The sequence below is a fragment of the Nelusetta ayraudi genome, unplaced genomic scaffold (assembly GCF_046127955.1).
Source record: "Nelusetta ayraudi isolate G7.1 ecotype Tasmania unplaced genomic scaffold, CSIRO-AGI_Nayr_v1 ptg000135l, whole genome shotgun sequence".
NCBI classification, from domain to species: Eukaryota; Metazoa; Chordata; class Actinopteri; order Tetraodontiformes; family Monacanthidae; genus Nelusetta; species Nelusetta ayraudi.
This window is the reverse complement of record NW_027466185.1, coordinates 4,526,315-4,548,926: the sequence shown is the minus strand read 5'-3', so window position 1 is coordinate 4,548,926 and position 22,612 is coordinate 4,526,315. Positions and strand designations below refer to the sequence as shown.

The 22,612-nt window shown below is 45.1% G+C and overlaps 2 protein-coding genes across 2 annotated transcripts in view; one reads left to right on the top strand and one right to left on the bottom strand.

Annotated features, from left to right (window-relative positions):
- zdhhc17 (zDHHC palmitoyltransferase 17) overlaps positions 1-14,718 on the top strand; it is a 26,051-nt gene extending 11,333 nt beyond the window's left edge. The window contains exons 5-17 of the mRNA XM_076051590.1: positions 314-458; positions 613-677; positions 1,702-1,864; positions 1,989-2,114; positions 3,695-3,837; positions 4,831-4,933; positions 7,350-7,472; positions 9,440-9,502; positions 9,603-9,696; positions 10,307-10,390; positions 10,493-10,650; positions 10,737-10,831; positions 11,429-14,718. Of these exons, the coding sequence (XP_075907705.1) occupies positions 314-458; positions 613-677; positions 1,702-1,864; positions 1,989-2,114; positions 3,695-3,837; positions 4,831-4,933; positions 7,350-7,472; positions 9,440-9,502; positions 9,603-9,696; positions 10,307-10,390; positions 10,493-10,650; positions 10,737-10,831; positions 11,429-11,567 (1,501 nt within the window). The 3' untranslated portion in view covers positions 11,568-14,718. The remainder of the gene's footprint in view (positions 1-313; positions 459-612; positions 678-1,701; positions 1,865-1,988; positions 2,115-3,694; positions 3,838-4,830; positions 4,934-7,349; positions 7,473-9,439; positions 9,503-9,602; positions 9,697-10,306; positions 10,391-10,492; positions 10,651-10,736; positions 10,832-11,428) is intronic.
- Positions 14,657-22,612, bottom strand: csrp2 (cysteine and glycine-rich protein 2). Its single transcript, XM_076051592.1, has 5 exons — positions 22,500-22,612; positions 19,821-19,989; positions 17,977-18,106; positions 15,675-15,768; positions 14,657-14,977 (listed from the first exon to the last, which is right to left on the bottom strand). The coding sequence occupies exons 1-5, from the start codon at positions 22,609-22,611 to the stop codon at positions 14,901-14,903; spliced, it is 582 nt and encodes a 193-aa protein (XP_075907707.1). The 5' UTR covers position 22,612; the 3' UTR covers positions 14,657-14,900.

The window sequence follows — 22,612 nt, the reverse complement described above, 5'->3', positions numbered from 1 at the left end:
GGTGCTGAATTATTGATAGCTGGGACAGTTGGCATCTGTCGGCAGGCGGCATTTCTGCCGCGTTTCACGCTCTCAGAAAAATACTTTTCATACTTTTGAATATACACACACAAAAGTACAAATGAAAACACTTAGATCAGTCAGGAACAATAGAAGTAATTTTCAGTCTGGCATACAGTTAATCAGCATGTCTGCCAATGTCAACACTAGGAAAATTAATAAGAGAAATAACCATGTAAATATGTGTAAACCGTAGAGCTCTACATACCCTAAACCCTATGAAATTGAGAACTTTTGCTCCTTCTCCCACCAGACAAGGCCATCTATCCATGGTGGTGCAGCTCATGAAATACGGCGCCGACCCGTCCTTGATCGACGGCGAGGGCTGCAGCTGCGTCCACCTGGCCGCCCAGTTCGGACACACCTCCATCGTGGCCTACCTTATCGCCAAGGGACAGGTGAGGTGAACCTGAAAGGACAAACAAACCTTGTGGTTTTCCAGTCACCGGGGGTCTGGGTTTGAAAGAAATTCTCAGCCACACATGTTGCGCTGCCTCCGCCCACCAGCGGGGGGAGCTCTCCGCCCCTTCTTACCTCGTTCCTCTGCCGCAGGACGTGGACATGATGGACCAGAACGGCATGACACCCCTGATGTGGGCGGCTTACAGGACACACAGGTGTGTGTGTGTGTGTGTGTGTGTGTGTGTGTGTGAGATGCCAGATATAGGCACAGGTTTAGATTCAGAGCTGATTTTGATTTGATGAGGTGATTTCATTTTCCACATACATACAAAATATATACATTGCACACCCTTTCTTCCTCTTATATCATCTCACCAAAACAAATACATCAGAAGGAAAAGAAAAGAAAAAAGAAAGATGAATAAATATCACCAATATACCTAAAACAAAAGATGATGTTGATGCGGCCGATGTATCTAATGTAGACAAAGTACTGCATGGATCAAGTACCTGATTCATACAAAAAATCTACAAAATTACAAAAGCATTGTAGTTTTTTAGTATATATAATAAGGATTTATATTTTAGTTGAAACATTTTTTTTTACATTTGGAGACAGAAGTGCTTGAAGCAAACTCATCACATAGACCAGAGGTGTCAAACTCGAATACACAGTGGGCCAAGATGTAAAACTTGCACCAAGTCTCAGGCCAACATTGATATTTATTGAAAAAAAGTCTTCCTCCAGGTAGAACAGTGAACCTTTTTATATGGACCAAAACAAGTTTTGCTTCAACCTCAATATGAAACAAGTAAAGCTTATTATTATGCAGTAAATAACTTTATATTGCAGACATGCAAAATCAAATTTCTAATTTAAAAGAACTCATCAAAATAAATAAACTGTAAATAAAAGACGTATGCCTTTTATTTATTTGCAGTCTTCTGATATAAATTTCAAAAGTAACCTTTTTCCAGGTGCTGATAATACATTCAAAAATGAAATAATAACAATAAACCAATGAAGTAATAACAATATTTTCCAATGAACGTCCTGTCCTGATGGCCCGCAGGCCAGAGTTTGACTCTTATGACACAGACTGTTTCCACAGGTTTACCCCATTAACTGAAACCCAGGACTCTGGAAAGATTAGCCCCTAGACTTTCTTTGTCATCTGCCCAACTGGCCTCTCTTGGTTTTTTAACCCCTCGGCTTTACCGTCTCCGCACGTTCGGCAGCGTGGACCCCACTCGGCTGCTGCTGACCTTCAACGTGTCGGTGAACCTGGGCGACAAGTACCACAAGAACACGGCGCTGCACTGGGCCGTGCTGGCCGGCAACACCACCGTCATCAGCCTGCTGCTGGACGCCAACGCCAACGTGGACTCGCAGAACATCAAGGTTTGGGACCGTCGATTTCAGAAAATAAATCTATTTGAAAAAGCCGCATGTTGGATCGTCGCCGACCAGGTCTGACAAGGGGCCGCATCGCAGTGTCTGTATTTTTTATTTATATTGGTTTTAGGGGGAGACGCCGCTCGACCTCGCCAAGCAACGGAAGAACGTTTGGATGATCAACCACTTGCAGGAGGCGCGGCAGGCCAAAGGCTACGACAGCCCGTCCTATCTGAAGAGGCTGAAGATGGACAAGGTGCGCTAATGGTCCAAAGAATTTGGAACTTTTTTTTCAGGCCTGTGAAACGATTGCTTTTTTAAAATCATGATTCGTCACGATGATGAAGCTCTTTCTTCAGTTAACTCGGATTAATCTCGTTTTGATTTGCACATTTAAAATTCTCGTATATGCAGTGTCGAAACACAGCGCTCCGGCTTGAGGCCCTGGCTACGGGCTAATGGAAGGGACAAAAGTCTTGCGATTAAAAACATTAGCACATTACCTGGTTTTTAATCTCATCGAGATTAATGCGATTAATGCTGACAGCGCTAGGTTCTTTTTCTTTTTCTTTTCTTTTTTTCTTTTCTTTTTTGTAATTTTGCTGACAACAACTGCTAAGTTGAAACCTGCGCCCGCTCACTGTCACGACAAGCCCATTTGCGCACCGCAACCAGCTGTTGGCCGCTGCTCAGGTAGTTAGTCAGAGGGTCCGACGGGAAGGAGACACCTCCTCCTTAATGACAGTGGAACGCAGTCACGTCCAGGTCAACCTTTGATCGGGAACGCTCGCGGAAAGACGCAACCAGTGTAAAGAGGAGGGGGGGGCGAGGTGGGACGCATGAAAGATTTTTGTGGTTGTGTCGGTAAAGAAAAAAATATCTCACATACATGAAATTCTGATTGCTATCGCTGCTTTTAACTCCGCCCTCAATGTGCTGTTGTCTCCCCTCCCCCCTGCCGGGACGCCGTCAGATCGTGAAGGTAAAATGTTGGAAGCGTTGCGAGTAGACGCCCTCCTGTCTGAGTAGCCGTTGGGAAGTACACATACGCTGTAACTGTACTTTAGTAGATATTTCAAGTATCTGTACTTTGCTTGAGTATTTCTTTTTCTGACGTCTTTTTTACTCCCGACATTTTTCCCATATATCTGTACTTTCTACTTTTTACATTTGAAAAACAATGTTTGTTACTTAGCAACAAGAAAAAAAACGACAAAAATAACATTGGTTATTGTAAAAAGTGTAAATATCCAATAATGGCTGACTGGTCATAATTATTACTGACTTCAATTTGGTTGTGCTGTAGTTGGAAAAAGAGAAAAGATATAGTATTGAGAGGAGCAAAGCTCTTAAAAATAATCCAGATGATCCTGCAGAACTCAGTTCAGTCCAGATTGTTCTGTCACAACTTTTTCATTTTTAGAAAATCATCAATTAATATATTATTTCATTAGTTACAAAAAAAACACTCGTATGTCTTTCTTAAGTACATTTCAGTACTTTCACCAGAATAGTTTTTATGCAAACATCTGTTCTTTTACTTCAGTACAGAATGTGAAGACTTTTGCCACCTCTGCTGTGATGGCACCGCAAACCATGAGAAACGCATCTTCTTCAGCGAAACTCGCATTTCATTTCCTTCCCTTTAGGTCGTAGCTGCGGTGTTCTTTAAAGAGCCTTGTGGGTCCTTCTGTCTACTGGTAGAACTTAGCAAACTAGTTTCCTTCCGCGACTCCTTCTCACTCTGCTTATTGGTCCGGCTCTTGAGGACGACAGTGCAGTGGAGAAACGTATTTTCACTGCTCGGACCGTGAAGTTGTTTCCGCTACATTTCAGGAGTTCCGGCAGAAGGTGATGCTGGGAACGCCGTTCGTGGTCATCTGGCTGGTGGGCTTCATCGCCGACCTGGACATCGACTCCTGGCTCATCAAGGGTCTCATGTACGCCGGCGTCTGGGTGGCCGTGCAGTTCCTCTCCAAGTGAGTGTTGGCGCCCCCTGGCGTTTGTTCAGCTGTACTGCGAGGGGACTCTGTCATCGTGTAGCCGTGGAGAAGGTCTGGTCGAGCTCGTGTTCTAACTCAGGGGTTCCCAAACTCACCGACTCCACCCTCGGCTTGCTACAACATGCAACACACACACACACCCTCTCACACACACAGGTGCATACAACCAACAACATTCCACACCCACACTCGGCTCTATTTCCCTCTTGCCCACCACAACCGTCGCCATTGCTCAGGTTCCACAGTGCGCCTCCACCGCCTTCACAGCTGCCAACCTCCACCACCATATACTCTCAGCATATGGCGGTTGTTCCATATGCTGTCAATAAAAAAATGACTGAAGTGAACTTGAATCGTTAGTCTGCACTTTAAAAATATAACTTTTTTTTTTTTTTTAATGATTTATTGAGGTCATTTTTCAGGGTTTTCTAATTTATTCTGTATTTATGTTATTCAGTTGTGCAATAGGATATTCTTATGTTCAAGCTTATGTAAGCCCTAGTTTAATGAATAACGAGTCTGTTTTTTTCTCATACCCTCTGTTGCTGACTCTTGTTCTCTGAGTAATACAACTTGATCAAGCCTTTTCCAACATTCCACACTGCAAAAGAAGTGATCAAAGTCATTTGGTTGGATTGTGCTGATATCATATCGGATCAGTATCCGTATCAGCCAGTACTCAAACCAATCTTACTTAATTGGAGGAGCAGTGAGAGCCTCTAAGACTGAACTCAACCTGGAGATCTGGTTGCCACCACAGCGAACCCACCATGTTTGCAGAAGAATATAAAGATTTAGCTGCTGAATCATCTGTGATTTGAAATGTAAATACCACGACACGTTGGTGCAGCAGCCTTAGCTACTTAGTCTTGATTATGATTTAAACGCCCGGGGTGCGAACGAGGTCTCTTCTGTTCCGTGAGTGTCCTGGTCCTAACCTGACTCTCCTCCTCTCGCGTGTGGCCGCAGGGCTTTCTTCGACCACTCCATGCACAGCGCTCTGCCCCTGGGAATCTACCTGGCCACCAAGTTCTGGATGTACACCACCTGGTTCTACTGGTTCTGGAACGATATCCTTTTTCTGCCGGTGACTTTCAGCAACATTGAGGTGTTTTTTCAAAGGGGGGGGAGGGGTCAGTTTGTTTGAATGTTTTAACCCCGTGTCCGCCACATCCAATCATCCTTCCTGTCGTCCTCTCCGGCCATTGTGTTCTCTTTCTCAACAGTAAATCTCCTCCTTGGTTCCCCCAAACCTCAACATCCTTCTGTTTTCACCCTCTTTCGCGACTCTTTGCATCTTGGAACCACCTCAGTCATTTCACTTTTTCTGTCTCTGTTCTTTTTTTTCAATTCTCGAATAATACATCTGCCTGAAGTAGTAAAAAAAAAGGTCTAGGTCAGTCTGCAGTCTCATGAAACAAACCTTTGATTCTTGATGCGGCAAATCAAAGGGAAATTAGATCAGCAAGAGAAATAAGGAATCAGGTTGTTGTTGTTTTTTGTTTGTTTTGTTTTTAAAACGTTTTTGCTTCTGTCGGCTCAGCTCCCCAGATTTTTGCCCTAAAGAGCTCCCATTACATCACGGCAGAGACGTGGGAATATCTGCCCAACCTTTTTTTCCTGAAAGAATCGCTTTATTCTGTCATCGTGTTCCGCTAGTTAAGTCGAACCCCCCTCCACCTCTCCCAACCCCTCCGACCCTCTTGGAACCATTATTCAGCGCAAGCCTACACTTTAATGTGTCTGCGGTCTCTGAAACAGGAGGCTCTGAGTGATGAATGGCTTCTTACCACCGTCCTCTTCCAGAGGGGCATCTTTGTTGCTGTGAGACCCAAAGATATACCTTTTTTTTTTCCTTTAAAGTGCCGCCCGGTACATCAGTGAGATTAAGTTGCAGGTAAGACTCAGGGTGGAACGTTTGAAAGGATCGTGTAGAATTTCACTCTGAACATTTTCAGGTACCAACGGGTGCCGCTTTGTCCTTTCAGAATAGCTATTAGAATGTATTTAGATGCAGTCCCTGTTACTGTTGGAGAGCGCTCATCTCGGTGTGCGGCAACTGCCAGGAACGGTGCGACAGCCGCGCTTGAAAGCTCCCCATCGAGAAAATAATGTTCCTCTCGAAAAGTCCAAATAAACCCTAAAGCTTTAATATCCTCCATTCAAAATAAAAATGCCTGAAACACACGGCTGACTTTGACCTAACCAGTGCAGCTTTGTGTGTTCCATAGTGTTCATAGTCATGCGGGGGGGGGGGGCTTTAGATGGCGCTTTCCCTGCATGTGCTATTAGGAGTCTGGTTTCACCGTCTGCAGACTGAGGCCCAGCTACGGCGCTGTGGAATTCCACATCTCAGTCCGTTTGAAACCTTTCATTTGTTGTAAACGACTCCAACATCTGGTCCCGGAGCAGCCCGGGGGCCGATCGACTGCACAAAACGTGGAAAGAAAACGAACAAACTTTGGATATCCAGAAAAGGTGCGAGGCCGCCCAAAATGCGCAAAGAGAGCTGGGCTGTTTTCTTTGGAATCCTACAAGCCCTGCCTGCCTGCGTCGCCTTCCAGCTTTGCACTGCCTTCTGGGCAAAAACATTTAATCCGGCCATTGTGAAACTTTTTTTTGTGCGAGGGTGTGTGTGTGAGCTCAGTATGGTTCTCAGGGCAGTGGTCGTCATCAGCTCGGTAACAAAAGCAGAGCGATCGCAGGGTCACATTTTGAAAGTTTGAAATGTGACCCTGCAGCAGGTGAACGGAGAGAGATGTGAAGAATGACGGTTGGCACTGGAGGTTCTGATCACCACCACCCACCCCCTTCCACCTCATAATAATTTCCCACTCTGTAAAAATGTTTAATGGGGGTGTTTCCAGGGGTAATAAATTTATTTCCACCTGCTCCGTCCATGGCTCTGCCTTCGGAACTGCCCGCTGTGATTGGCCACCTCCACCCTCACTGAGTCATCAGACCACTGTAGTGACTAGCGACAAAGCTAGCAACTTTTTCTGGTACTGCGGGAGACTTTTGGAGACTCTGCGGGACAGTCTGGAAATGAATTTCTCACTGTCCAAAGACGGGAAAAAAAAACAGAAACAAATGTTATTGTGGACTGGTTTTATGTTGGAAATGTTGTAGTTGTTCTCTGGTAGTGGTTACTCGTACGCCACTTTAACTTGTTACTTGTTAAAGGCTCCTACATGGACCATAAGGTCAGGTTAGGAAGTGTCTCCTTTCTCTCAGAAGCATTTCCCTCCCAAGAAGTCATTCCTCTCATATAGCCCCACAATGTCCATTACAATGATATGTGCATTATGCAAATGGAGCAATAACTTCATTTAGCAATTCTCAGGACAACCAGTAGCTATTTATCTTTATGTTTTCATTTGTTTTTGGTCAAAGTTTAAAGATCCCATTTTCCCACAAACTCAGTACGAAAAATGAAATGCCCTGGGATTCTGTTCTGTTCCGTTCCGTTCCTTAACCCGGCCGCACATCTGCCGTTCGCCACTGTCCACTTGCCCTTCCTCATAAACACCCTGGCCTTGTTCTACAACTTTGGCAAATCCTGGAAGTCTGACCCCGGCATCATCAAAGCGTCGGAGGAGCAGAAGAAGAAGGTGGGTTAACGATTACACTGGCCAGCCACTTTATAAGAAAAACACCTGCTTAACCCGCTGGTTAGCATAAACGGCTAATCACGCCACGCGGCTGAACGCATTGGGTTTACTAGCGAGATGTACCTATAAATAATAATAAAGTGTTCAGTGAGTGTGCGTCCATACGTGCATGTGTGGAAGAGAATTAGGGCACAAGAAGAGAAAAAAATCTTACTTTTTTTTTTAAGTTTCCATTTCGGGAATTAAGTTGAAATTTCGTGAATATGATCAAAATTTTGAGAATAAAGTGGAAATTTCAAGAGTAAAGTCAAAATTGCAAGATTAGAAATTTCATGAATAAAGTGGAAATTTTTGAAAATAAAGTCAAAATTTCTTGATTAAAGTAAAAATTTCAAACGTAAATAATGTCAAAATGTCGAGAATAAAGTCGAAAGGCTCTGCGCAATAGCTTAGTGGAGTACTTCTATTTTGCCAGTTTTCCTTCCTTATTCATGAGATTTCAACTTAAAACTCGAAATGGAAACTTAAAAAAAATCTCCTTCCTGTAATATTTTTTTTCTTCTTCTGGCCCTAATCCTCTTTCGTATGGATGAACTTAAGTTTTATATGCTTTTTCCCTCCAGTTTTCTTTTATATTCTTTTATATATATTGCCCTCCTCCGCTGGGCCACTCTGCCAAACCCACGCTAACCCCCCACACCCCACCAACCCCCCACCAACCCTCGCCGACCCTCACCCTCCGCTCCCGTCCCGCTCATTATCGCAACCCAGTGGAGGACAACAGAGGCTCCTGCTTCCTGCCGGGGCCCCACATTTTGACGTGGAGCTATATTTACCCCGCCGTTGTTAGTTGTTAGTTGTTCGCGCGGGGCTCGAGCAAGTCACAAAAGCTCAGGGAATTTTTACTGTGGAACTCTTGTTCAAGTTTTCTGGCATTCCTAAGGGGAGAGCCAGTCCTCTGTAGTCGCCATCCTCCACAACGACTCACTACTCCAAATGCTGCAGCAGTCTTTACTCTTCAATTTTACCTTTGAATGTTAAATAAACTGTACATCAGAGCTGGCTCATGCTACCACTTCTTTTTTTTTTTTTACTTTCAGCTGTCATATTTGTAAAAATTAGTATAAATAAATTACACATTTCCATAAGAAAACAGCAAGACAAGACACGACTAGTTACCACAATCTAAGCTGAAATAAATATTTAAAGCTTGAAACATGTTTTCAAGCTTTGCTAACACTGCTGCAGTTTCTTGGCTAATGAGCAAATGAAAATTGTGAAACGTACAGCCAGTCTCAGCTCGTAGACCCTAGGTGTCAAACTCTGGCCGGGGGGCCGAAATTGGCACACAGTGTAACTATATTTGGCCCACGAGGCAATACAAAATCACTACTAGAGCTGGGCTGCCGCTCTCATACAGCACATGTACTGCTAATACAAAAAATCCCAGAATGCTCTGCTCAATCAGAATGCACGTTCATTGAAGGATATTATTATGACTTCACTGGTTTATTGTTGTTATTTTATTTTATCATTTATTATTAGCCAGTAGAAAAAAGCTACTGTTAAAATTAGATTTGAAATTAGAGTTTGCATGTGTGCAATATTAAGTTTAATGTTATTGTACAGTTCTAAGCTTTGCTCCATACTCCATAAAGGAAAACTTGTTTGTGTCTGTATAAAAAGGTTCACTGTTATCTGGAGGGAGATTTTTTTCAATAAATATCAATGTTGGCCCGCGACTTTGTCCAACTTTCACTTTTCGGCCCCACTGCGTATTGGAGTTTGACATCCCTGTCGTAGACCGTTAGCAGGTCTTTCTTTTTGCGTTGCCAAATGGACCTCAGAAAGATTAATTAATGATAATAATGTTGTTGTTGTTGTTTTTTCATTTTTCCAGTCGTGTCTTATCCTCTTTTTTTTTTTTTTTGTAATCGCTGCTTTGGTGTCTTGCCGTCCCCCCGCAGACGATCGTGGAGCTGGCGGAGACGGGCAGCCTGGATCTCAGCATATTCTGCAGCACCTGCTTGGTACGTCCATCAACCAGACGCTGTTAAAAGAGCGCGATTAAAAACTGAAAAGTGACTCTTTTTTTTTTCTTTCTTTCTTTTTAACCGTTTGGTCTCATAGATACGGAAGCCCATCAGGTCCAAGCACTGCGCCGTGTGCAACCGCTGCATCGCCAAGTTCGACCACCACTGCCCGTGGGTGGGCAACTGCGTTGGTATGTCCAGAGAAAATCGGAGCGCCACCTGCTGGCGCTGTCGAGCCCCCCCATCCCACCCAACCTTACATCTTATGAACAGTTAGATAATCTGACATATGCAGTAAACAGTGAAAATGTAAAGCGGTTAAGAGGATGCATTTTACTGTGTGCAGTTTCACAGCCTGATGGCTGCAGGTGGGAATGACATGTTTAAATCACATCCAGTCAGGTGGAAGCATTGATTCTTGAAATTGCTTGATGAAAGGTTTTCCCAGTTCAGTGCAGGAAGAGAAGAGACGGGAAGATTAAAAATGAAGGGGTGTGTGTGGGTGTGTGTGCATGAGGTAGACAATGACAACGGAGGAAGGATGTCAGGTGGTCAGGAAGTGGGAATAATGGCCACGTCTGGACAAACAGCTGCTCTTTGAAGAAGCCCGACTACACAGATGGTGTTCTTCCACTACAGTGTTGAAACTTTCTTTGGCCTACCTTGATAGAAGAAAGTAGTCCCATTGATCCCATTGACCCGGGTTTTCAAATGTTTCTCAAGTTTTAAATTGCATTTACCCTTCAACTCAAGCGAGGAAGGAAGGAAGCGCACTCACGCGATGTGTCTCTCCCCCGACAGGAAGTGGAAACCACCGCTACTTCATGGGTTACCTCTTCTTCCTGCTCTGCATGATCTGCTGGATGATATACGGCTGCATTTCCTGTGAGTCGGACGCCCCCCCCCCAACAAGCACCAGATTTCCTCTCTTTTCCCTGTGCCGCTCCTTCACCTTCTCCCCCCTCCAACCCCCACCTCTGCCCTCAGACTGGAGGATCCACTGCGCCACCAGCTACGCCAAGGACGGCTTCTGGCTCTACCTGACCCAGATCGCCTCCTGCTCCCCCTGGATGTTCTGGATGTTCCTCAACAGCATCTTCCACTTCATGTGGGTGGCGGTGCTCATCATGTGTCAGCTCTACCAGGTCCGACTCGCCGCAGCTCGCATCCCCGCCCCCGTCGCGCTCCTTCACTCTGTCGGCTTACCTTCCGCTGTTCTCGTTCTTCCCAGATCGCAGCTCTGGGCATCACCACCAACGAGAGGATGAACGCTCGGCGATACAAGCACTTTAAAGTCACCGCCACGTCCATCGAAAGCCCCTTCAAGTAAAAACAAAGAAACTTCTTCTTTATGCTCAACACACATTCGACGTTGCTGTTTGCAGTGTGTCCATAAGTGCATAGAGGTTATTGACAGTGATGCAAGGAAGCAGTGGGTAATAAGTCTGGGGAAATTGCAGTATGTACAGTTCTGCAAAGTGCAGCAGTCTAACTGGTTGCAATTATCTCTCTATATTTTTTGTAATTCTCAGCATCACAGCATCACAGACTCGAGATATGATTGGCTATTGCAACTGACTGAGACCCATTCACTTACAGCAAACCCCAACATAGCAGTAGGCCAGGAGCCTGCTATGTTGGGGTTTGCTGGCCTAAGGCAGATTTCATGGCACCTGGCAACACAAGCTAGCTGAAATATGATTGGATAAAAACTCTACCCTAATATACAATAGTGGAAGGAACAATATCAAGTCGCTGTTATATGATGTGAAAAGAACAGACTATGGAGAATGACTTTATTATCATATTATTTACTTGAAAATGTATTTTTTTCAGTATGGTTAGACCAGCAGAGAAGGCCTAGCCACTGGAATCACGACATTCTCCCTTTCTCCCTCCCCCTCTCCCTCCCTCTCTCCGCAGCCACGGCTGCTTCAGGAACCTGGTGGATTTCTTCGAGCTGCGCTGCTGCGGCCTGTTCCGGCCCGTGACTGTCGACTGGACCACGCAGTTCACAATAGAGTACGACCAGACGTCCGGCTCGGGCTACCAGCTGGTGTAGGGGGAGGAGGGAGGGGCGGGAAGGGGTGGGTGAAAGCTACCACCTCCCCCTCCCCCACCTCTGGGCACCACCCCTGCCTGGCGCTCATATCCCGAGCGACGCCGCTGTCCTCTCCCGTTTCGTTATGTTTGTTTTGTTTTTTGATTTTTGATTTTTGATTTTTGATTTTCGTGTTGTCTTTGTCGTCGTTGTAGGGACGCAAGCATGATGTGTTTTTTGTTTTTGTTTTTGTTTTTGGGAGGGGTGGGCTGGGTGAGGGGACACCGTAACCCCCCCTATCCCTACCCCCACCCCCACCCCTCCAGGCCGCCCCACGCCCACCCCGGCCCCACCGACACCACCTGTGTTTGCCGTCATCGTTGCTCGGACTCTCACTGCGGTCGCACACATACGCAACCACCCCCCCACCCCCCTCACCCAAACCCCCCCCCTCCTTTGGACGGTGGGCTGCTGCCGGGAAGCGAGTGCAGAGGAGAGGACTTTTGAAAAACAAAACAAGCAGAAGCTCCTGGGTTGGGCGTCGAGCCGAGTGGCAGTATTGCTCCGTGTCCCTGTTTTGTTCCGTCGCTGCTGATGGTTTGTGAGGGACTGAGCCCCAGCCAGCAGGAGACCTGCTCTGCAACCACTCTGGAACTGTACAGAAGGTACTGGAACAGAGCAGGCCTCATCGCCGGGGCGAAGACCCAACTGTAATTACCATTATTATTATTATTATTATTATTATCATTATTGTTTTGCTCTTCCTGCGGCGGCGCGGGAAAGCTGGAAGGAAAAATACTGTTTATTGTTGTTTTTTTTTCTTGTTTGTGGAAACATCAGTTTGTTACGATAGAGATAAGGGAATGTGTGTTTTTGCTGTTTTTGTTTTTTTTTTTAAGCTGTTTTATTCTATTTGTTTGCACGGCGAGGGAGTCGGCGTCGAAGCAGCTGGGTGAGGATTCGCCGACGTGGTCGAACCTATCGGAGGAAGCGCGGCGGAGGGGTCCGACTGAAAGTGAAAGCCGCGGGGCTTATCGACGTCAGGACTCCTCCTGGCTCCGCCTCCTACAGACAATGTGATTACAGGTGTATTTATTTTAAAGCTATTTATAGATAGAAAAAAAGTATGTGAGCGCCATCCGACCCCATCCCCCACAGCCCCGCCCCCCCGACGTCGCAGAAGCTAAGTCGGATTTTTTCTTTTTCTTTTTTTTTCTTTTTTTTAAACAAGCGGAAGCGACGACTCGGACGTTTTAAACGTGAGACTGTGTGTAGGAGGTGCAGCCGGTCGTATTTATTGGAGGAGCTCTGGGAAACAAGAGCAAAGCAGCAGTGGACGAGTTCAACACAAAGGTCCATTCCATGTGTGACTGGTTAATTTGTGTCTGTGTGTGTGTGTGTTTTCTCAGCTGTAAAGTCTTTTCTTTTCTTTTGTTTTTTGTCTTCTGTCTGCCTACGACATTGCACTGATTTTTTTTTTCTTTGTAAATTTTCTTTTTAATTTTTAATTTTTTTGGTTGTTGTTTTTTTTGGGGGGGGTTTTGTTTTTTTGCCATAACGGAACACAAAGGGTTGTTTTTTAGCGCAGAAAGCTCCGCGGCAGCCGGGTGGACTCACGTGTAAAGAATGTGCATCTGTACATAAGCGAAATATTTCTCCGTGTTTGTTTTTCTTGTCGTCGTTTCTTCATTTTCAGTGTTAGTCGGAGATTCTCCCGGACACCACTTTTTTTTTTCTCCCAAATTTCCAATTTTGTTTGTTTTCTCTCTGGAAAAAAGCTACTATAACTCCCAACGTGTATGTACAACCGTAGCTTTTTATTTTCCTGTGACGTCCGACACCGCTGTCTGTAGGCACTGTAAAGCCCCTGAACAAACCCCTCCCTCCCCCCTCCTAAAACTAAAAATTCAACAAAAAAAACGCCCCCCCCCCCCCATCCACCATACTGCCAACAAACTTCCACTGCATGTCCGGATGCTCCCCGAACCCTTTTTCATGGCGACAGCCACGACGTCTCTGTACATATGAATGTTCAGTATCTGCGAGTACTTTTCCTGCGTTCATCCTCCCATCGCCCGTTGTTTTCTTCTTTTTTTTCTGTTCACCCCCTCCCCTTTCCCACTGAGTGTTTTTTTTTTTTTTTTTATGAAATCATGGATGTCTTATTTTTTTAGGTTGGCGGCGGCTCTCCACTCCGGCTCGCTACCTGTGCAAAGTGTGTAATATATTTGAACGTTTTAACGCTTGTGGACTCTGTAGTCAGCCCTCGTTTTCTTTTTTGTTTTCAAATTTTTATTTTTTATTTTTTTTTGTAACGATGATAATTATTTTTACGTCTATCATGTACCGCTGGGTTTGTTATACCACTGGATGTACAAATTGTAAAGCAAAGACACTAGAGAACTAAGGCGGACGCCAGCAATTTATTTTGTTTTTTTGGTCTGTTTGGTTTTTTTTAAAAGAGCTGAAACGTGGTCATGCAATAGTTTTAAAAAGCTTAGACGGAGGTTATATCACATTTAAAAGGCCTCCTCCGTGGTGGGAGGGGGGAACAAACAAAATGCATCTTCGGAAAGGGGGTGCGGGGAGTGGGGTGATTCGTTGGAACCCACCCCCCCACCCCTTTTCCCCCCACGTTTTCGCTAGCCAAGCCACTGATGTCACTTCCTGCCCGCAGCAGCAGCAGCAGCAGCAGCAACAGCAGCAGCTGCTCTTCAAGGTTCATGAGATCCCATATCGATGACGACTGACTGACCACTTTTGTGTTGGACAACGCCTTTCACAGCAGCTGCAGGAGGTTCCGGTTCCAATCCCCATCCAGGGCCGAGTCCAGCTCATCATCCCGGGCACCCCTCCCCCTCCCCCCGACTCGAGAAGTCAAGAAGCCATTTCAGACGTCACTAGTTCTTCCAGCAATCCCCCCAGTCCCCCAAACCCCACCACCGCCGTGTCTCCCCCCCTCTCATCTCACCATACAGCAGGATAGTGACATATATTTAACAAGAGAGAGAGAGAGAGAGAGAGAGAGAGAGAGATAGGAAAGCACATAATCATCTCCAGTGCCTCTCTGCCCACCTCCAGACATCACTGTAACTCCGCTTCAGATGTAAACATACGGGCATGGTTCAGTTTTAATGGCTTTAATAATAAAAAATACAGTCAAAAAACGTGAGCACGTCTCAGGTCTTGTTAGTTTTTGTGTTGTTGTTTTTTTTGTATAATTTGTCCAACGCAGAAGCAATTTTTTTAAAAGGTGAAGACTAGAAATAAAGGGGGGGGGGTTTGGTTGCAGGAAAGAAGAAGGAGTGAAAAGGCGCGGGACCATCCGTCCAAGCGATGGAGGAAGAAGCGACGTTACTGAGCATGAACCAAAGCACCGGCTCCCTGACCGTAACCGAAGCCTTTGGGCCCGAAGTTCTTGGCGTAGCACGCTGCGGAGGCAAGCAGGAAATGACAATGGTAAAAAGAAAAAAGAAAAAGGTTAACATGTTGTAAATGCAGTCCAAAAATGCATTTACATGTACTGAAACATTACATTCTTGCATTCGAGATCAAAGGTGTCAAACTCTGGCCTGCGGGCCATATTTGGTCCACAAGGTATTACTACAAATCCCAGAATGCTCTGCTGGGAGTATCAATCAGGACGTTCATTGAAGGACATTATTATCACTTCATTGCTTTATTGTAATTATTTTATTTTTAAATGTACTATTAGCCCGTTGAAAAGGGTTACTGTTAACATTTACGATACATCGTATGAGGTTTTTTCTTTTATTTAAAATTCGATTTGAAATTGATTTGAAAATTTTGCATGTGTGCAATATCAAGTTTAAGTTTATTGTATAGTATTAAGCTTTGCTGGTTCCATATTCAGGTTAAAGCAAAACTTGTTTGGGTCCATATGAAAAGGGGCCGATATAGATCCGCTCATTAACTGTTTTTTTCCCTTTATCTTTGATACTTCCTACATTGTAAATACATGATGAAGACATCAAATAAATGAACAAGATATATTGAATTATGTAGCAAAGAATATGGTTAAATTACTAAATATCGGCAGCTACTTGGAAGAACATGGAATATGAAATTTCACACTTCATGGTAAGCTAGTCAAATTCCGCTTCTCACCTTTGCAGTAGATCTCTCCATCTTTCTCAGTCTGAGTGGTCGACTCCAGGCCCTTGCCACATTTCGCACATCGGAAGCACTTCTTGTGCCACGGCTGGTGGGGGAGAGAGATACTTTAAATTCAATAATGATACCTGAGACTTCCAACTTCAGTGCGATGAACTTCATCTTTTGTCATCACAGGATTATATCAAACTGTCATCAAAGCAGCGAACCAACCAGTGAGTCATAAACAATAATAATACAACGCTGCCTATCGGCTGACTCGCTGGTTACTCTTCCTCAAAGCCAGACGCCGTCGTGACTTCATCGACTGCAACTGTGAGTCGGCAAGCAAACGTCAGGCCATGTGGAATCAACCCCAGCTGTTGGGGGAAGCGACCTCCCTCCGCCTAAAACAACAGCGGGCTGGCTTCAATGAAAGAGCGGGGGTTTGACTTCTGGCTCACTGAGAGCAAAGACGTAGAACTTTGTTAGCTTCATTAGCAGTGGCATACAGCCAGCCAAGCTAACCTCTGGCGGAGCGCGAGAAAGAAGCGACTGCGAAAACGCGTCTGAGATGTGCTGCGGCGTAGCTTTGGGTCTTTGGTTGGGTGCCGAAGTGGTGGAGTCACTGTGAAAGCTTCTGTGGAGCTCGACAGAAGCTTTCACGTTTCCAGACAGAGTGCCATTTTCACTCTGTTTGTGTTGTCATGACAATGAATAAATTCCCCCGCTTTGCCAAGACTCATCTTTCTTTCTTTTCTTTTTTGCAAATTGGCCCGTTTATAGAACCACAGCCAGTTTTCTTCAGACACATTTATAGACAGTGTAAAAATAAGTAAAATCTGAACAAGGATTTTTATAAAACCTTTTAATCTGCATTAGGAAGAAATTAGCATTCGACATTTGAAACCGTTCTCTCTATTTCACAAGTTTGCATTCTCACTCGAGGCGTTTTTTTCAGTCAGAGTTAATGAGTGCAAAGTGTTTTATGGAAACAGTGCAGTCGAATTAACCCTGCTGGTGCTGTTTTATACCTCGCCAGATGTTTCCGGAAACAACTAGGGAAACATAACCATTAGCACTAATGATCTGATTAGGTACGGATGAGGGGACTAAAATTTCCTTCAACCAAATTCCCTTGAAATTTAACCGCATTCCTTGACTATTTTTTCTGGAAAGATCTGTCTGCAGTGTACCTGCCACGCACCTGTGCATCATCAGCATGCACTTCAGCGTGAAGAAGCTTGCTGAGCAGAGAGCTCCTGCTGCCCCTTGACTCCCAAGCCGTTTGAATTCCGTTGCCAGTTTGAGAGGATGCTGCCGTTTCTGGTTACAGAGCACACCACAGCGCAGAGCCCGCCCTGGTCTAGATCACTAATGATCTCCTCATAATGCTTCAGGCCACATCAGTATCCTGATTCTGCTGGATCTCTCTGCAGCCTTCGACACCGTCTCCCATTCCATCCTCCTCAACCGTCTTTCCACTCACCTCAGACTCACTGGATCTGTTCTCTCCTGGTTCCACTCATATCTGTCCAACAGGCAACACTTTGTCTCCATAAATGGATCCAGTAAACCATGGTGTCCCACAAGATTCGGTGCTTGGCCCAATCATTTTCACCATCTACATGATTCCTCTTGGTCAGATCTTGCGCCACCACGGACTACACTACCACTGCTACACTGATGACACCCAGCTGTATCTCAATACTACACCAACCACTCTGCTCCCTCCCCAGTCCATAGCCTTCAAGAAATAAAGATCTGGATGACCACCAACCTACTCAAACTCAACAGCAAGAAAACAGAGCTCATGGTCATGGGTCCCAAGGTGCATCTTCAGAAGGTTGGAGATTTTCTCCTCCAGGTGGATGGTTGTTCCATCTCTCCATCCCCCGAGGTTCACAAGCTGGGTTTCATCCTGGACTCCACCCTCTCTTATCAATCAAACATCAAATCCATGACCAAATCTGCCTTTTCCCATCTCAAAAACATCTCCAGACTCCGGCCGTCACTCTCAGACTCAGTTGCCGAGACCCTCATCCACATGCAGTGGTGTCTTGTTCGGGCTCCCCAACAAAGCCTTGTGTTGTTGTTTTTTACTGTTTTATGTAATGAGCAACAATTGAGACAAAATTCAGAAACAATTCTACCAAAAATAATCTATCAGTTAATCGTCCACACCTGAGCATCTTCCCTCCCACCTCACTCAGCCACTACTTATTTCTTTCAAGTTCTTTAATTGCCTTATTTTATTTACGCACCATTGTTACCCGCTGCACGTTTCCTTGCGAAGTCCATGCAAAGCAACACTCACCTTTCCCGCCCCCATGATCTTCTCAGCAGCATAGACGGATTCCTTGCAGCGGGCACATTTCTCTGAACCTCCAAACTTCTGGGCAAACTTGGATGGGTTGGGGTTGGTGGTGGGTCTGTGGCTCTGTGGTCTGTGGTAGTACAAAGTAAAAAAGACATAAATAAAATTGATGGGTCCAACTACATCTTCATCTTTATCTTGCCTGAATTTGCTCTTTCTTGTTGACCCATTCATTTCAATGAATTGCTCACCCAGCGCATACGCCGAAAAAACTCCACCTTTTTGAAATGGCTGCACGGTTACTTCCACATTATGCCGCATTTTAGAGCACAGGCAATAGTGTCACTTCTCATTATCCTTCTGTAACTCACCTAATGCACCAGGACGCATCGAACAATCAGAACGAGCCGAGACAAAGCAGGACAACATGACGTCACACTGGGAATATAAAACTGACAATTTTAAGACCTTAACACTTTTTATTTTGGAAAGATTGAAAGTCTGACTTAAAAATCTAGAGTAGAAAGATTGCACTGTTAAACAAATTGGTTGAGGGACTGGCTAACAAACTGAGAATGCCATGTAGTACAACCTGGCAGGATGAACAACTGAAATCCAAGTCATCCAGTTGATGCGCAAGCTTACACTTATTTTCCGTTTTGTTTCTACTGAGCTGGGACCTCGACCCCCCCCCCCCCCTTGTACAAAAAAACACACCCTCCAATGTCGAAATAGTGACCCAAAGCGTTGACCTCCTCAATAACAACAACATAAATACGTATTTATCAAACATGTGAACGATGACCAGATGTTATTGACGGACAACAAGACCAGGAAGTAAACACAGCAGCGCCTTCCCCCCCATTCCCTGCCCCTCCTGCCCTCGCTGTCCTGATGAGGGTCACCCTGAGGACCTGCAGCGCTGGTCACTGGAGGGTGACCGCCCGCCCCAGTGGCCCCCTGAATGAAGCCCTTTGTGGCCAGCTGACACTGAGGAGCAAAGTTGGCTGCCGCTCGGTTGCATAATCACCTCTTTCATAACAGTAATCGCCTGACGCCCGGTGGCAGAGGTAAACACGGTGGGTAGGTGTGCGCAGCTCTGTGCTGTTCTCTCTTGTTGGCCAGTTTATTTCCACCCCTCTGACATCACGAGTTCCAGACGTGCAGACGCGGTGATAAACGCTGCAGCCAGAGCTGGCCTAATTCGCTGCAGCGCCGACCACAACGTAAACTCATTGCACCGCCTGCTGAAAGTCTGCGGGAAAGACTCCTGCTTCTGAATTCACACCGTTCGCTACTGTAAGAATTACGCATATAGAGGGTCGGACACAAAGAACATTTTGTGTGTGTGTGTGTTTGTGTGTGTGTGTAATTGACAGTTTTGAATGTTTTAACCAATTATTGTAGTTTTTCCACGAACCGCTTGTTTGTGACGGGATTTAGCCTCTTTCACACATCGTTTCTTTTTGGTTAAACCTATAAAGCTGCGAGTTGAGTCCAAAGCCATTTATGCGGCCGCTGGCACTGCTCTGCGATTCTTGAATGTTTTTTAACTTCTCATTTCATTTTGCGGATCTTGAAAGGATCGTTAACACGATGTCATGTGCGACTCTGAGGAACAAACGGGTAAACAGAAATGAAACACAATAAAAAAAAATAATGGGGGATTGCTTGAAAAAAAACAACAACACACTATTAAAAACACACTGCTTCTAAATCATACAGTGACCACACTACGTACATACTTTTGGAAGCCTTGAATGAGTCAGAGGTTAACTGTGATTCCACCCATCGTGGCTATTACTTCATGAGATGAAGGTGCCCAAGCGACTTTTCCGACTTACTCTCCAGGTTTGATTCCCAGCCGCTCCCCTCGGTCCATGTTTAGGGTCCCCGCCCCCTGGCCGTAGCCGTAGCCTTTGGGGCCATACTTCTTCCCGTAGCAGGACTTGCAGTAGATCTCCTGGTCGTGGCTGGCCAGCGTGGTGCTGTCCAAGCTCTTTTTGCAGACCACTGGGGGCACAAGAAGAGGAAAGAGTCACTCTGTCCAAATAATGAACCAAATAAAGAATAGAAACCTCTGTGACCTGTGAGGTGACACTTTGTACTGAAGTGGCAAAACAAATTGCTTTGTCTCAAATAAATCAATTTATTGTCAGTACTTCCGACAGTAATTATTGCCTAGGATGCTCAGGGTTTAAAGGTTAAGTGTGTAGTATTTGCAGATTTTGAAGAAGAAACAGCAACATCAAGAGGTTACATTTTAGAATGCAGTGTCTTCCACTCTCCCTCCCCCTCCTGAGCTTGGCCTGCACACCCAAGCCTGGATACCTCGTCCAACTTCTTCTTCTCAGGTTTATTTGAGGACACCAGCGTTCACCCTGAATACGAAGTGTGCTGTCAGGCAGCTGGATTGTCCACACCAGGCTTCCTTAGAAATATGGTGATGCAAGATGGCAGCTAACTGGGAGCAAGACCCTTGGTCAATGGATATTGTGATGTATATACACAGTATATATACATTTGAGAAGCATTCTAAGGGTAGGAAAAACAAATTACTTTGATTGTACTGTGAGTATACACTTTTATTAATGTATTTGTGGGCAGTATATGTTTTGTTTTTTAACCAATATAAAAATCATAAAACAAGCCAAATATTACACACTGAACCTTTCGGTAAATCTAACGAATCTTCTGACTTTTATTTCAAAAGTGTCCAATCACAGCCAAAGGCTTCTCTAGCACATTGCCCAATCAAAGAGAAAACCATCTGATCTCTCCAGAGCAAGCATGATGTGGCAGTGGCCCAGAGGACAAAAACTCCCCAGAGGGAAGAAACCTGGGGTGAAAAGAAAATAGATTAAAAAAAAGAAGAGAAAAACTTTAACTTTAGTGAGATTTCACTTAGACTTCACCCACACTCAACCCTTGCATTCAAAGTGCCACTTAGCCTCCTCTCAGTCTGAGTTCTGAGCCGCGCTCTCACTGCAACTGTTGCCCTTTCAGTAGGTTATTTTTTCCCCCCTCCTTCTATAATCATAATCGTATACCTCGGTCAGCAGTGCTCTCAGTGATGAGAACAGCATTAGCAGAAGTAGGTAGCCTTTTCTTTCTTTTTTTTTTAAATACTGTGGTTTTAAAGGAGCGCGTTTACTGGTGAGGATGTGAGAACCGAGGGTAGTCGGATCAAGTATCACACTACAAATTGGTTTGAAGTTCAAGCTGCAGCAGGTAAAAAAGGGTGATAGAATGAAACAGGATGACGCTGGAGTTGAGAGCCATTCTGCTCCTTTTTTCACTTTTAACACAAGGCCCACGCATACTTTCAGGGCCCTGGATTTCTAAATACTCGTGTTGAGTTTTTACACCTGAAATGTCCCAAAACAACGACTGAGAAACTGAAAACTGTAGATCTTTCTGAGTTTGGCAGAAAGACTGCGAGATTTTCCAGTGTCTCTGCAATAGTCGAGTCATTATTCTTCATCTGGTCCCTGCTGTCGGATCAAATCTGCCACTGTGCGTGAAAACAAAGGGCTTTGTTTGCAGTCGGCATGGTATTTCTGTCACAATATTGCCTCCTTTCAGCTGCATGGAAAATGAAAAAATGGCAAATGTCAGGCAGATACTGGAGGGAAGAGTGAGCTGAGAGAGCCAAAGGTACTGAGCTCATCTCAGCTTGTCATGGCCTCGATGGGGCCGCCAGATAAAGTTGGCTTTTCGGGCTTAGATTGCTTCGGTATGTTCTAGCAGCTCCGTGGAAGCTTTTCTATGATGTTCAAGGAACAGTTTGGTGGTGGTTGAGGGTCAGGACCGATCCCGGGGATCCGCAACAATCCAATTATAGAAACCAATGACCAGGTGGAGAAATGAGCTACTTCTGACTGACTGAGTGGTAAAACTGAGTCTGGCCGTCTGCCTCGTGCTAACAGAGATTCCACCAACACTATGTAGCAAAATTAACAGCCGCGAATTACGTAACAACATTAAAAAAAAAGTCTACATTCCAGTATTTTGTTGTGGTTTGGAAACAGCTAGTTTATGCCTGTGTTTTTCTCCAAGGCATTTTTAAGGCGTTGATGGGAGAAGTGGACATCCGCAACGGCTCTTGCAGTTGTCACAGTGTTGGTTTTATAAACAACTGCAGCTTACGTATGAGCTGAAACTGTCTGCAACCAAAAACGAGCATCAAAACAGCCTGTCCTCACTCACGCATTCCCGTGATGAGACAGGATCACAATGAAAAGGAGCAACCCGACGATGAGATAATGCCCCCTTTTTCAGAAGACTCACGAGAACCTCTCTGAGTCTGAGCATAGAAGGCAGCAAAACTTTGCTATACTGTATGTTGATCCTTTAAACTGCTGCTTTACTTGGATCAAGTATCTTCGAGACGGATGAAGCTCTGATGGCTCAAGAAGGTCAGGAGAGACAAAGCCATTTTGCTCTCTAACTCTGTTAGAACACTTGCGACGTTTCCTTTTATGTCATTGGGAAGCCAAGTCGGTGTTTCCAGTCGGACTTACTGCAGAGGAAGCAGCATTTGTGGAAACTCTTGCCGTCGCACTGCACCTCCTCGGCGTGATAGACCGTCCCGCGGCACGCAGAGCACTTGTTGCCTCCTCCCCAGTTTGGCATT